The sequence below is a fragment of the Myxocyprinus asiaticus genome, chromosome 23 (assembly GCF_019703515.2).
Source record: "Myxocyprinus asiaticus isolate MX2 ecotype Aquarium Trade chromosome 23, UBuf_Myxa_2, whole genome shotgun sequence".
In the NCBI taxonomy this organism is placed as follows: domain Eukaryota; kingdom Metazoa; phylum Chordata; class Actinopteri; order Cypriniformes; family Catostomidae; genus Myxocyprinus; species Myxocyprinus asiaticus.
Genome location: NC_059366.1, coordinates 35,001,212 through 35,014,991, shown reverse-complemented (window position 1 = coordinate 35,014,991; position 13,780 = coordinate 35,001,212). Strand labels below are relative to the sequence as shown.

At 38.4% G+C, this 13,780-nt stretch overlaps 1 protein-coding gene across 1 annotated transcript in view; it reads right to left on the bottom strand.

Moving 5' to 3' along the window:
- LOC127414158 (WD repeat-containing protein 27-like) overlaps window positions 1-13,780 on the bottom strand; it is a 90,652-nt gene that overhangs the window by 58,494 nt on the left and 18,378 nt on the right. Inside the window, exons 14-21 of the mRNA XM_051651952.1 lie at window positions 10,661-10,745; window positions 8,559-8,630; window positions 8,352-8,461; window positions 6,876-6,965; window positions 6,153-6,274; window positions 4,788-4,921; window positions 1,785-1,882; window positions 905-1,026 (exon numbers count right to left, since the gene is read on the bottom strand). Of these exons, the coding sequence (XP_051507912.1) occupies window positions 905-1,026; window positions 1,785-1,882; window positions 4,788-4,921; window positions 6,153-6,274; window positions 6,876-6,965; window positions 8,352-8,461; window positions 8,559-8,630; window positions 10,661-10,745 (833 nt within the window). The remainder of the gene's footprint in view (window positions 1-904; window positions 1,027-1,784; window positions 1,883-4,787; window positions 4,922-6,152; window positions 6,275-6,875; window positions 6,966-8,351; window positions 8,462-8,558; window positions 8,631-10,660; window positions 10,746-13,780) is intronic.

Sequence of the window (13,780 nt, the reverse complement as noted above, 5' to 3'; positions counted from 1 at the left end):
ACCAGCCAGAAAAACTGCATTTTTAGCGTGATCTGAGCTAAACAAAATGCAAATCTTACTGCAGATTTGAAATATGTTCTTTGATCTTTTCTTTTTTTGTGTGTGGAGATAATGGTCTTTCCCCAGTCAGGTAGACAAGAGCTGTACTTTAATCCATAGAAAATAGCAGCCCGGGAGCATTCCAAAGATGGCCGCTGAGTGGATTGACTGGCTTTGCAGCTAGAAAAGTAAACCCCAACTTAAGTCTTCAGTTTTATGTTTTACTGGTCAGTCCATGGCAGCTATATAGGCAATTTCAAGGAATTCCCATCAGCACCAGAACTGCTTACTAACCCCTTTAATACTATTAAAGAGGCTGCACAATAAGCTCAAAGGGGCCATATTCTACACATTTTTCCCTGAAGCCACAAGTCCAATAGTTTTAGTTGAGGTTTCTTGCAGTTTGCAATTTACTTTTGCATGACCATGTTCCACCCATTTGGTGACCGTTAGATTTAAATGGATAGTTCACCCAAAAATGAAAATTCTCTCATCATTTACTCACCCTCATGCCATTCCAAATGTGTATGACTTTCTTTCCACAAACAAAGATTTTTAGAAAAATATCTCAGCTCTGTAGGTCAATACAATGCGAGTGAATGGTGATCAGACCTTTGTAGCTCCAAAAATCACATAAAGGAATCTTTATGTATCAATCTGACCTCATCTGCGAATAGTTTAGTTATTTTTAAGGGTTAGATTACATAGCCTACAAATACCTCATTAAAGTAACAACTGCACGTCACCACTTTTTACCGTGTATTCTCTTCAGGAAAGATTCACTTCATGCGTATGCTGCTACTCTCATACACCCCATTATACAGTAAATATATTAACTGGCCGACATCATGTGGTCTTCTCTTACCTTGTTCTGGGTGAGGTGATGGACAGCTCGACAGTGGGCATCTGGGATCTGATTGGCCACACAGCCACGGTTCATATCAAACACCTGGATGGTGCGGTCGGCACCAGCAGCCAAGACAATATCTGACAGACTGCAGTTAAAGAGCTCTGAGATGCACTCAATTCACCTTGAACAATATCCAATATGGTAACTTAAACCTTAAGTAATATTTGGTCAATAAAAGTAACAGTTTTCTGAGATGTTCATGACTTTTATAGCTCTAACAGAGATGACATGAGATTACCCTATTCATGACATAATATTACACTCTCAGCTGAATTTCATAATTGAAAGTACCCTAAGGAAAACTATAATAAAGTTATATGGGAAAATCTTATCATTACGCTGATGTGCTCCACTGCATGTCCACCACATTACCTCACGAAAGGACAGGCTACAGAAAGTAGAGTTATAAATCAGCTGCAGGGTTCAGTTCATTTACTACTTAATAAATGAATTGTAAAACATTTAATAGGGCTTAACGATGAAGACATAGCTGGAAATTAGACAGATCTAAATGATTTATAGTGATAATTGTGGACACACTTGATTGAATTTATGTTTCTCATGATCTTAAAAACCTTTAGGTCTAAAGGCTTATGCTTAAATGCAGGCAATTATAAGCATTTTTTGTTTTGTTTGACCAGATAGTGAAGGAAAAGCAGCCAAAAAGTCGCCAGCAAACATGGGAACTCTTTCAACACTCTTTAAAACATTGGACACAACTGACTAGAAGTATGCTGTGAGTAAACCTGTGCACCATTAACATGAGCTGTATTCACTGGATTGTGCATTTCAGAACAAATTTAAGCCCAAATGCTCAGTCAAACATTTTGGATACAGGAGAAGAAGTCATTGATGGCTGAAACTGCGGTGATGTCTGTTTCTGATTTCATGCTGAATTTGTTTGTCAGTTTGGACTTGCTCCTTTGCTTATATCTTTAATTGTAAGAAGAGAAAAAGCACAACTAAGGACATTCCACAACTAAGAAATAATTCAGAATTGTTTCTAAGAATAAAAGCAAAGCATTGCAGTTGAAAACCTAAATAAACAGTAGCATCAACAATGAAACGTTGTTTCCCTTTCACAGGAACTTGAGCTGCGTAATCGCATTGGGACACACCCTGAGTGTCAAGTGGTCTGAAGCCCTTGTACAGTCACGGCAATTTATTGGCTGGCAGCGCTTAAGTGATGCCCTAGGGAGCTACGTCACGGGCTGCATAAAAGCGCTCGCTTTGGTGCCATTGAGTCAGATTTTCTGTTCTTCAGTGCATGATCTCTTCTGGCCCATGTTGTACCTACAACTCACATTGAAGTGAGTATTATTATTATTCTCCCTTTTGAGTGGTAACACAAGATGGAATCTAAAAAGTGCTTACCTCTGTGCAAGCGGTTCATCGTTGGTGAAGATTCCCATGACATGTGTATCGCCTGTCTGGAGTTTCACCACGCGTAGGCTGCGTTGGAGGGTTCGGATTGCCCACAGTGCGATTTAATCAATGCCAAGACAACAGACTCTGTTTCTAGGGGTGGAGCTGGATTCGTAGGCAATGCAGGCGTGTCTGTCTCCAGGTCATGTTCTGTCATTCCGCCGATGTCTGCTGATGTTCAGAGTGGGACGCGTTCTCCCTGCGAGAACATTTCACAGGCTTTTGGGGCTCATGATCGTGGCTTCCGCTGTCATTCCCCTGGGCATGTTGCATGTGAGACCTTTTCAATGTTGGAGGAAATCCACAAAGGGACTTCAACCACTGATGCATGTCTTCAAAGTGACGCGTGGGTGCTACTGAACACTGTTACCATGGAAACGGACCCGCCTTTTGATGTTGGCCGTTCCGTTGGAACAGGTGTGTTGCTGCAAAGTTATAATGACTGATGCCTCCTCCCCTGGGTTGGGGCGTTGTATACGAGGGTCGTCCAGCCTATGGGTTTGGATGGGCCAGCGGCAATATTGGCACATAAACTGTCTAGAGATGTTTATGGTGTTGCTGGCATTAAAGATTTTCTTCCCGGAGACTCAATGCAGCCATGTCCTCATCCGTTCAGACAACAGGACAGTGGTGTCCTACATAAATCTCCAGGGAGGAGTGCGTTCATGCCATGCTGAGACTGGCGCGTCACATTCTTCTGTGGGCATGGGACAATGTGCTGTCTCTACGAGCTGTGCATGTCCCAGGCCGGTTGAATTTGGGCACGGATCTCCTGTCCAGACAGGGCTTGATGCCCGGAGAGTGGACATTACATCCTCAGATTATGGAACAAATCTGGAGAAGGTTTGGCAGAGCGGAAGTCAAACTGTTCGCTTCGAGCGAGTCATCGCACTGTCCCCTCTGTTTTTCCCTCTCGCCCCCGGCAGAGCTGGGCATCGATGCATTGGTGCATCAGTGGCAGACAACGTGTTTTTACGTGTTCCCACCAATCAGTCTGCTGCACACAGTCAATCTGAGACAGTCAATCAGCGCATCTTATCACGTGGCTCGCTGTGCATGACACCGCGTAGACTCGCAGCACATGGAGGCTCATGCTACCCTCCACGATTCATGCCCCATTGAGAGCGAGAACACCTAATCGCGACCACGAGGAGGTTACCCTATGTGACTCTACCCTCTCTAGCAACTGGGCCAATTTGGTTGCTTAGGAGACCTGGTTGGAGTCACTCAGCACGCCCTGGATTCGAACTCGCGACTCCAGGGGTGGTAGTCAACGTCAATACTCGCTGAGCTACCCAGGCCCCATATGAGCCCATTCTACGAGGAGCATAGCATCCTCATGGGCTTTGGCTAGAGGTGCGTCCTTGGAGGACATTTGTATGGTGGCAGGGTAGTCCTCTCTGCATACATTTGTTAGATATTATAATCTGGATGAGGGTTTGACTCCTACTTTCCAGGTTCTTTCTGTTAGAACAGGAGTAAACTCATAATTTTCTCTGTTTTATTTAGATGCTTTAGCTTGCTTGTGTGCCGCTATATGCTTGCCACACGGGCGTAGACAGTTGGCAGCTACTGTTCACATGGCATGAATGTATATTGTTCCCAATGTGATTATGCAGCTTGGGTTCCTATGGAAAGGAACGTCTCCATTACGTGAAACGTAACCCTGGTTCCCTGAGTGTTTACATATTGGACCGTTTGAAAGAAATAAAATAAAATAAAAAAAAAATACAAATACAGTTTGTGTGTGAGTTATGTGTGTAGACATATTCTACTAATTCACATGCTTAAACATCTTCTCTGTAAGAAGGGCAGTAGAAGAAGGTTTGACAAAATACGATGTGCAATATCTGGCTCTTGACTTCTGCATATCTGTTCCAGGAATTCCCAAACACTTGTGTTTATACATATAAAGACTGCTTTCATGCTTCATAAATAAATGAAGGATTCTCCACTGATGGGTACGCTCTACACCTCTAGAACAAGACATTCATATCTCACCATGGCCAATATACTGTGTATACAGACAACTTACTCAGCTTTCTTCCTGAAAATATAGCTTTATGAAAAGTGTTTTTGTTACAATAAACAGTGCTGACCACATTAGACTAAAATCCATTTTCTTAAGAACCCATGGAAAGTTCTATTTTCCAGGCTGCTGGATGAGAAATAGATACCACCCCAGACTGTTTCCTCTTCAATAATAAATTCTGGCATATTTATCTAAATCATCTAACAGTAGGTCTACTGCAAGTGTCTGGTGCAATAGCACAATGGTAACAGAGTGGAATTTTGACCTCAACATTTCTCCATAGGCTGGCATTCTGCCAGTTTTGAACAGCCCTGGAATTGAACCTTTCGGTTGGCAGACAAGATCTTCATTCGTGAGTATGTGTGTGTGTATTACCAGTACCTCTTTATGTCATCTCTTGTGGTGTCCAGATGGTAAAGGTACAGAAGTAGATTTGATCCTGATGCCAGCAGTAAAAACTTATCCAGATAATAAAACTGAGCACTTCTGATGGACTTGGCAAACTGTTCATCTCCCTGGAGAACCAACAAATGTTTGAATATGTGTAAAGTGCATTCATATCACACCACATAAAATACAGGACCATATCAGCATAAAATACCAAGCTTTTTTGTCTTTTCTTTCTTTTCACCAAAGATGGAGTGTTAAGCGATAAATGGGAATAGAGAGATAAAGGAATGTTATTTTTTCTGTCTAGAAACTGTCTGGACTACTGAAAGAGATTTTGGTGGAATATAAGTGCTACTGGACATCTAGTGTAACTGTGGTGTGTGTGTATGTGTGTACATAAGTGTGATTAAGAGCATGAGTGAAACCTTTGGTAGAGCTACAAATTCTAAGATAACATATAAATCAAAGAAAGGCCCAAAAATACTCTACGCATGTACATGACTGCGGTTGCTTCTAACTACACAAGCTCGATTTCATGTTATTGTTGCGTTCAGAAATGTGGCAGAGCACAATTCATTATGTTCACAATTCACTTAACACACAACTCAGTCAATTCAGTTAACTTTAAGTTAGCTCTACAATATGGCAAAATGTATACTCTTGAATAGGTGGAAATGAGCGTCCAGAGTTAATTATTGAACATTTTCCAATAAATATCCCATATCAACATTTACCGAATATATACATGTAAAAAAATTACTAATATCTTGGCTGATAACCAATATGTTCAATATATTGTGCATTCCTAAAGAGTGCTTTTTGTTGCACACACTATTCCCTTAATTATAAATGGTGCAAATAAAGAGGTCATCTCTGGTTCACCAAAGCATTCAAATACAACACGGGTCTAAGAGATTGAGACCGAAATATTTTAGGCCTGAATGTTTCTAAAGAAAAGTGATTTGAATAAACTTTAGTGTTGTATTGGGGGTTCTGGGAAAATGTGATCATCACAAGGGGAAATATAGGGTTTAGAGAGTTCTGAAAGTGTTTAGAGCCCTGATGTGCTGGACATGACCAGTGGCCTGCACAGATGTCTTTGACATTCCAACAGAAAAATACAGCCAAGAAAACACAGCCAAGAGAAACACATTCAAATGCATTGGTGACAAATGCAAGTGAATTTCTTGAATCTTAAAATGTGTTGTTGCAATCACGTACTTTGCTCATTTGTTCATTCTGAGCTGGAATTTACTATGATTATAGGCACTGCAAAAGCTCAGTACTAATATAAAATGTAAACTGCTAATGTCAAAGTGAGGTCTACAGTATTTGCGGTAATTGTTGTTATGTTACCATGGTCAGAACAGGTTCAGCAGCACTTGTACTCCAGATGTTAATGCTGGGTTCCTCAGAGGTAGTCAGAAACCACTGCTTACAATGACTCCAGCACACAGAGTTCACAGCCTTACTGTGCCCTGCAAAAACACAACAACAGTGCCATCTGCGGAACAATATATTGTGCCATGTTGACCGAGTCCTGTAGTTAGATTAATAAGCAGATGGAGTGTGTCATATCTATCTATCTATCTATCTATCTCTGTCTATCTGTCTGTCTGTCTGTCACGTTGCAGACTAGACTCAAACCTGCATCACCCAAATGATCACCACTCATCATGTCAGGAGCACGCCAACTCACAGCTGCCAGAATTCCCACAGAAGTACAGCTATTTATAGTGACTTGAATCATGAAATGTTAAGATACTTTGCTGAAAATATAAAACATTTAGGTCTATTTTTTCATCTCAAGAGAGGAAATATTGATGTGGACTATTTCTAAGCTCTTTTTTGTTTATAACAATCCTTAGTCCAATGAAAAGAGCAATAATTTCAGTGTCAAGGAGGGCCTCAAAATTTTAGAATTCCCTAAAGCTTTAACTAGGTGCTGTCAGATTGACATTTAAAAATTTTGATCCTGAATTGCTCTTTGTCTGTGCCACTGATTCTGTAAAAGAAAATAAGAGAGATGCAGAGGAATTTTACAAAATAAACGCTACACATTTTAAGCTCTTCCACTACCTGAATAGACAGCTGGGTTGCCGGTGAGTGAGGAGTTATACAACAAAACTGAACTGTCTCCAAGACCACACACAATCTGCTTTCCATCTCCTAGACACAAGAATAGAAAGTTAACTGACAAAATTGAAGGCATAATTACATAGCAAAATTACGCTCCTGAGGCGTAAGCCTAAAACAACAACTACAGCACTCTTAAAAAGAGGCGTCCACAACTTTGCTGTGTTAAACTCCAGGGGACTGCTCTGGTTTGCTGCTAGTGCTTTATTATATACCTTTATGTGAAACAACGGGAGAACAAAAAAATGCAAACGATTGTTAGCCTCTGTTATTAAGTGCTGAATGCTGAAGCAATGTTTAGCCAGTTAAATTACAACTGGATACTATGGGGAGGTTACACTACACTTCGTGTTCCATGCATCTCCATTCATACGCATGCAAATGCAGGAGAGCAGGAACGCATGCATTTGCACAGATGTGTTGTCTTATGTGGCATAAAAAATTCTGTCCTGTGAATCTGTAAAGCGAAAGGATATTATCCAATAAATGATTTTAAAGAATAGTTCACCCAAAAATGAAAATTCTCTCATCATTTTCTCACCATTATGCCATCTCAAATGTGTATGACTTTCTTTCATCTGCTGAACTCAAATGAAGATATTTAGAAGAATTATCAGCTCTTTTGGTCCAAGTGAATGAGTGCCAACATTTTCAAGCACCAAAAACCACATAAGTCAGCATAAAAGTAATCCACAAGACTCCAGTGGTTAAATGTATATCTTCTAAAGCAATATGACAAGTGTGGGTGAGAAACAGATCACTTTAACATTCTTCTTCTTGTTTTGGGTGATTCACATTCTTCATGCATATCACCCCCTACTGGTCAGGTAGAAGAATTTTAAGCAAAAAAGGACTTAAATATTGATCTGTTTCTCACCCACACCTTTCATATAACTTCTGAAAATATGAATTAAAACACTGGAGTCATATGTATTACTTTTATGTTGCCTTTATTTACTTTTTGGAGCTTAAAATTTTTGCCACCCATTCACTTACATTGTATGGACCTCCAGAGCTGAAATATTCTTCTAAATATCTTAATTTGTATTCTGCAGAAGAAAGAAAGTCATACACATCTGGGATGGCATGAGGGTGAGTAAATGATGAGAGAATTTTCATTTCTGGATGAACTATCCCTTTAAACGTCACAGATTGACCTTTTGGCTCAATTTAAAGAATATAAACTCCAAAGTTGCATGGCTTGCTTTCTTGCATAAAAGTAGAGTAAATCATGTATTTTACATTTTAAATGTAATTTAAAATGTAAAATGTACATTTTAAATCACATTTTATTATTTGTTGTTTAGAATTTATTATTTAACCTAACCAGAAGTCCTAGAGAGTGACATCATATCTGGTTGACCTTATTTGTTGCAATTTTGCATGCTTAAAGTCTAGTATAACCACACTTTCACTAACCTGAGTACTGCAGAGAGCTGATTGTGGTTGGAGTTGTGGAAACAGCCAGATGAGTACAAGGCATACTTGGTGCTGCAGAGTGTGATGGATACTCACTTAACAAGCCTTTCCTGTTGAAGAACAGCACACAGACTTCAGCAATCATTTAGACTTGTTTTATTGAGTACTGCTGCATTCTCGGTACTAAAACTAATGTAGAATACTTACACATTTGTGCTACTTTTTGATGGAGAATTGCTTTTTTTCTTTATGTTGGTTTTTGGTTTAAACATTGTCCTACTAGAAAAGAGATAAACGTAAGATACCATGAAGATTCTTCTGAAAGGTCTGCATGAAAATGTAGCATTACTACATAATATGGATGAAAATAATCTTTAAGGCAAACAAGGCTTACATTCAGTTCCATGGAAACAGTGAAAAATTTGTTGAAAGGATTATTATGCTTGTGACCACAGATTAAAACGCATGAAAGCACAGTGTTCTAACTCAAAAGATTTAGTATGGAAGATATTAGGTGTGAGCACAATGAGTGCCATTAACAATAAATCACCTTTAAAAGCTACCAGAACACAGTCTGACTTATATTTTCAATAGAATGAGCTTCTTTGTCTATGTTATGTTACTTCCTAAAATTAAGCTTTGACAGGAAGCATTCTAAAACTCTTCCTTACTGACCTTACATGCATTCAAGGGCAAAGATTTGAACATTTTCAAAATATTGTTTTCAACAGGAAATTTGAAAGATCACAAATTCATGTAGACAAGTCCATGCTTGTCTTGTTTCCCAAATGGAAAAGGAAGGGAGTTAATGTCAATGCCAGAAAAAATTATATTTTGTATATATATGCACTGGCGGCCAAAAGTTTGGAATAATGTACAGTGTTTGCTCTTATGGAAAGAAACTGGTACTTTTATTCACCAAAGTGGCATTCAGCTGATCACAATATATAGTCAGGACATTAATAACATGAAAAATTACTATTACAATTTGGAAAAAGTGTTCAGAACATCTTAAACTACTTCAAAGAGTTCTCATCAAAAAATCCTCCATGTGCAGCAATGACAGCTTTGCAGATCCTTGGCATTCTATCTGTCAGTTTGTCCAGATACTCAGGTGACTTTTCACCCCATGCTTCCTGTAGCACTTGCCACAGATGTGGCTGTCTTGTCGGGCACTTCTCATTCACCTTATAGTCTAGCTGATCCCACAAAAGCTCAATGGGGTTAAGATCCATAACACTCTTTTCCAATTATCTGTTGTCCAATGTCTGTGTTTCTTTTGCCCACTCTAACCTTTTGTTTTTGTTTTTCTGTTTCAGAAGTGGCTTTTTCTTAGCAATTCTTCCCATAAGGTCTGCACCTCTGAGTCTTCTCTTTACTGTTGTACATGAAACTGTTGTTGAGCAGGTAGAATTAAATGAAGCTGTCAGCTGAGAACATGTGAGGCGTCTATTTCTCAAACTAGAGACTCTGATGTACTTATCCTCTTGTTTAGTTGTACATCTGGGCCTTCCACATCTCTTTCTGTCCTTGTTAGAGCCAGTTGTCCTTTGTCTTTGAAGACTGTAGTGCACACCTTTGTATGAAATCTTCAGTTTTTTGGCAATTTCAAGTACTGTATAGCCTTCATTCCTTAAAACAATGATGGATGGACAAGTTTCTGGAGAAAGCTGTTTCTTTTTTGCCATTTTTGACCTAATATTGACCTTAAGACATGCCAGTCTATTGCATACTGTGGTAACTCAAAAACAAACACAAAAACAATATTAAGCTTCATTTGACGAACCAAATAGCTTTCAGCAGTGTTTGATATAATGGCAAGTGATTTTCTAGTCCCAAATCAGCAATTTAGCATGACTACTCAAGGATAAGGTGTTGGAGTGATGGCTGCTGGAAATGGGGCCTGTCTAGGCCGCCAGTGTGTGTGTGTGTGTGTGTGTGTGTGTGTGTGTATATGTATACAGTATATACTGTACGTAATATAAAAACTATTATAACAGAAAACGAACATGATCTTTTTAAAATGTTAATTATTGAATTTATCTAAATATATTAGATTTAAATATTTAACATTTTATAAATTAAATAATATAATAATTTGCTGATGTTGTGCATTTAATTTGTTCAATTAATTTATTGAAAGGTTGGAATGACTTGGTTGAGGGCACCTCAAGTAAATATATTTGGTCATATGGTTTTGGCTGACAAAAAGAGCTTGAAAACCCCTGTCCTATAAGCCATGTCTACACAAAAGCTGAAACCATGTAGGAAAGTCTGAGTGCATTTCTCTGTGTGGTCAACTGACTTACTGAGGAGCTGCATTGTATCCTGATGACTTCACTTGTGTGTGAAAAACCAAGGCCTGATCCTTCATGCTCTTCTGACAGCTTACACCTAGAAGACAAAAGATTGAACATTATACTAATGTCACTAGCATTATTAAAGGTGCTGTTTTGTTTTAAAATGAGTTCCATTATTTCCTAATTTCTGAATTAATTCTCCTTTTCAAACTTCAATATATCTTGGCTTATTATACAGCTCTTTGGAATACTGGATTTTGGTTGGTCAATCGTGGCATTCTGCAGTCAAATGTTTTTGCTTAATGACTGGTAAAATGTATAACTGACCATCACTAGCTGTGCTAGTTTCATATCTCTTGCATTACTTTTTGCTCTTTTCTCTCACTACAATTTTAACTCAAGTCAATATTTTATGTCCATTCAAGTATATGGTAACTGTGTACAGTACAGCAAGATAATGTACAGTCAGCCATAACTGACCTGCTGAGTGTGCATTATCCCTTGTACAAAAGAGTTCTACAGCAACATTTCTACAAACATGAACTAATTCAAATAAAAACACAATTAAAGTCATCTACCAGGATGTTACAAAATACAAATTACAACTTGAAATACTGACCTTTTTTGAGTGTCCTTCATTTTAGCAAGCTAATTTTTTCCATTTTTTTTTTTCATTTTTCCATTACAACTAATACACACTTTTCCAAAATCAGTTCCCTTTTCCATCACAAACTAAATGTATATTCTGAAAAGCAGCTGATGAATGTAACTCCTACACATAGCTGAAGGCCGAAATCAGTAAAATTGTTATCATGTAATGCAAATTATTTTGAACTCAGGCTTGTTTTGCTTGGAAGTGAAATGTTTTAAAAAACTAAAATGTGCGAACAGTTATTCCATCAACGCGCACTAGCCCAGTGGCATTCGCTTTCGCTGTTGCATACTGTCTCCGTTTATAATCACGTCTCCTGCTGAATGCGTTTAGCTGTGCTCTACAATATGGAACAGCCTTTCTGTGGGCCCCCCTCCAGTCCGATCGGGCCTCCCTCAAGACCTGGCCCAGGACAAAAGGTCCAGTTGTCCTCCCTTATTGGCGGCCCCGCTTATTGCCAAATGATTTCATTGGCACACACTCTTAAAACGATGAACCAAATGGAGGTGGTGGTTTTGCATCAGTGTCTACAAATCACATACTGACATAACCTATTCTTCACAGAGACTTTTGATTGCTCTGCGATCAGTCTATATGGCATCAGACCCTCAATCATACAGCCATGACCTTCTTTAAAATTTTGGATCCTGACTATTATTGCACGTCAAAGCTCAGTAGTAGAAATGAGTTGTCCTAGTTATGGTATTGAATTAGGCCCCCAAAAAGCTATGGAATAAATTTAAACCTCTGTGGATGTGTAACTCTAGAAAGTAAGAGAAATAATGCATAGTTGGAGATGGAAGAACAGCCTTCCTTGAGGGAGAGAGAGAAAAAGAGAGCGGGAGAGAGAGATGATGATGGTTTGCTTCCACATTCATAAGACAGTCAGTATGCAGTGAAAACAGACAATCAAAGATGCCAGAAAGGAAAGGAATTAATTTTGATTTTGGGAAGAGGAAGGGGAAAGTAGGTGAGGGTTTTAAAAAAAACAAGTATAATTATTACGTACAGTATTTTATGGTTTAAATTAATTTTGTGAATTGCTATTCTGTTTTTGTGGGTTCCCAGTTTTCTGAATTAAAACTTTACAAATATGCTGCCACAATTGTTGTGAGAATAAAACATGTAGTGAGAGAATAAAGATTGTGGTAAGAAGACACTTAAAGTCGCTTAAAGTCAAGATGAAACATAATAACATTTTGATGTAATAACTTTCATATTCTTTCAAATATTTGGATTTTTCCAGGGAATAACGTGCACTATTGAAAAAAGAACAATAACACCAGGGTAATCCATTAAGAAAGTAAATAGAGTCTATTTCAATTTCCTGTTGAATTTATCATTTGATTTTTGTGATGTAGTCTGTGGCTCGTCTCTCTGTGCTGTGGTTATTAAAGCACTGCGTCAAGGGTGTGACCTCAGACACCAAATGGCAGCAGACTGTTAAATCAAGAGTGACACTTTCATGGGATGGTTTCTTTCCCATGTATTCCAAAAGTATTCATAATCAACCCAAATCTCTCAAAACTGCTGTATATAAAGAATGCTTCTGTGCCTAATGACAGCTTTCGTTTAAAAAACTGTATTGTGGTAGAGAGTTTTTGCAAGGAAAGCAAGATAACTAGGACAGTAATGAATTATTATCATAAATATTACAATAGGGGGGTGTCAATGACACTAGAACACTGGTTATTACAAGGCGGTTATCAGAGGTGAAAAGTAAAGAATTACAAATCTCGTTACAGTACTTGAGTATATTTTTCACATTTGTCTACTTTTTTAAGAATAAATAAATAATAGTACTTTTACTTTTGCTTGAGTTGTTTAAAAATTAATTATTCAACTTTGCTACAGTTACTTTTCACCACAATTACAAAGTTTTCATAATTCATAATATTTCAGAATTTTGGGAAGAAGAAAGTTACAAGCGCTAAATCTGTTCATAAACTAAAACGCGCTGTGTGCGCACGATGGAAGCCCACAGGGCACAGCATCATGAGTACAGCAGCTTGCATAAACTGCCGCCGGTGTCTTCTCTAAGCTTCTTCAAGACTTTCTGCCCCGCCACTAAAATATTTTCTGCATATTTTATTTTATTCTGGAAAGGGTCCGTTCAATCAGGTACGAGGGATCCATCTGAACACGTTTAACCACTGATCAAACTTCACTTGTTTTTAAGGTAGGCACTGTTTTAACTGTGTCAAACATTAACACAAAAAGTCTGACATATATGTGGGGATATCTTGTTTACTTGTTTACTATATGTCTAAAACAAACTTTTAAATACCTTAGAAAGATACAATGCCAATAGTGTCTGAATTTAACAGGGACTCGGGGAAACAACGCCACCGAAATTAACAAAAATATCCCCGAAATTCAAAATATGGAGGCAAAAAATGCCCACGTAACGAGTTCCTCTGTTTTATTAATAATATCTGATATAGTTACAATTACATACATTGTGATCTTCTTTTGAC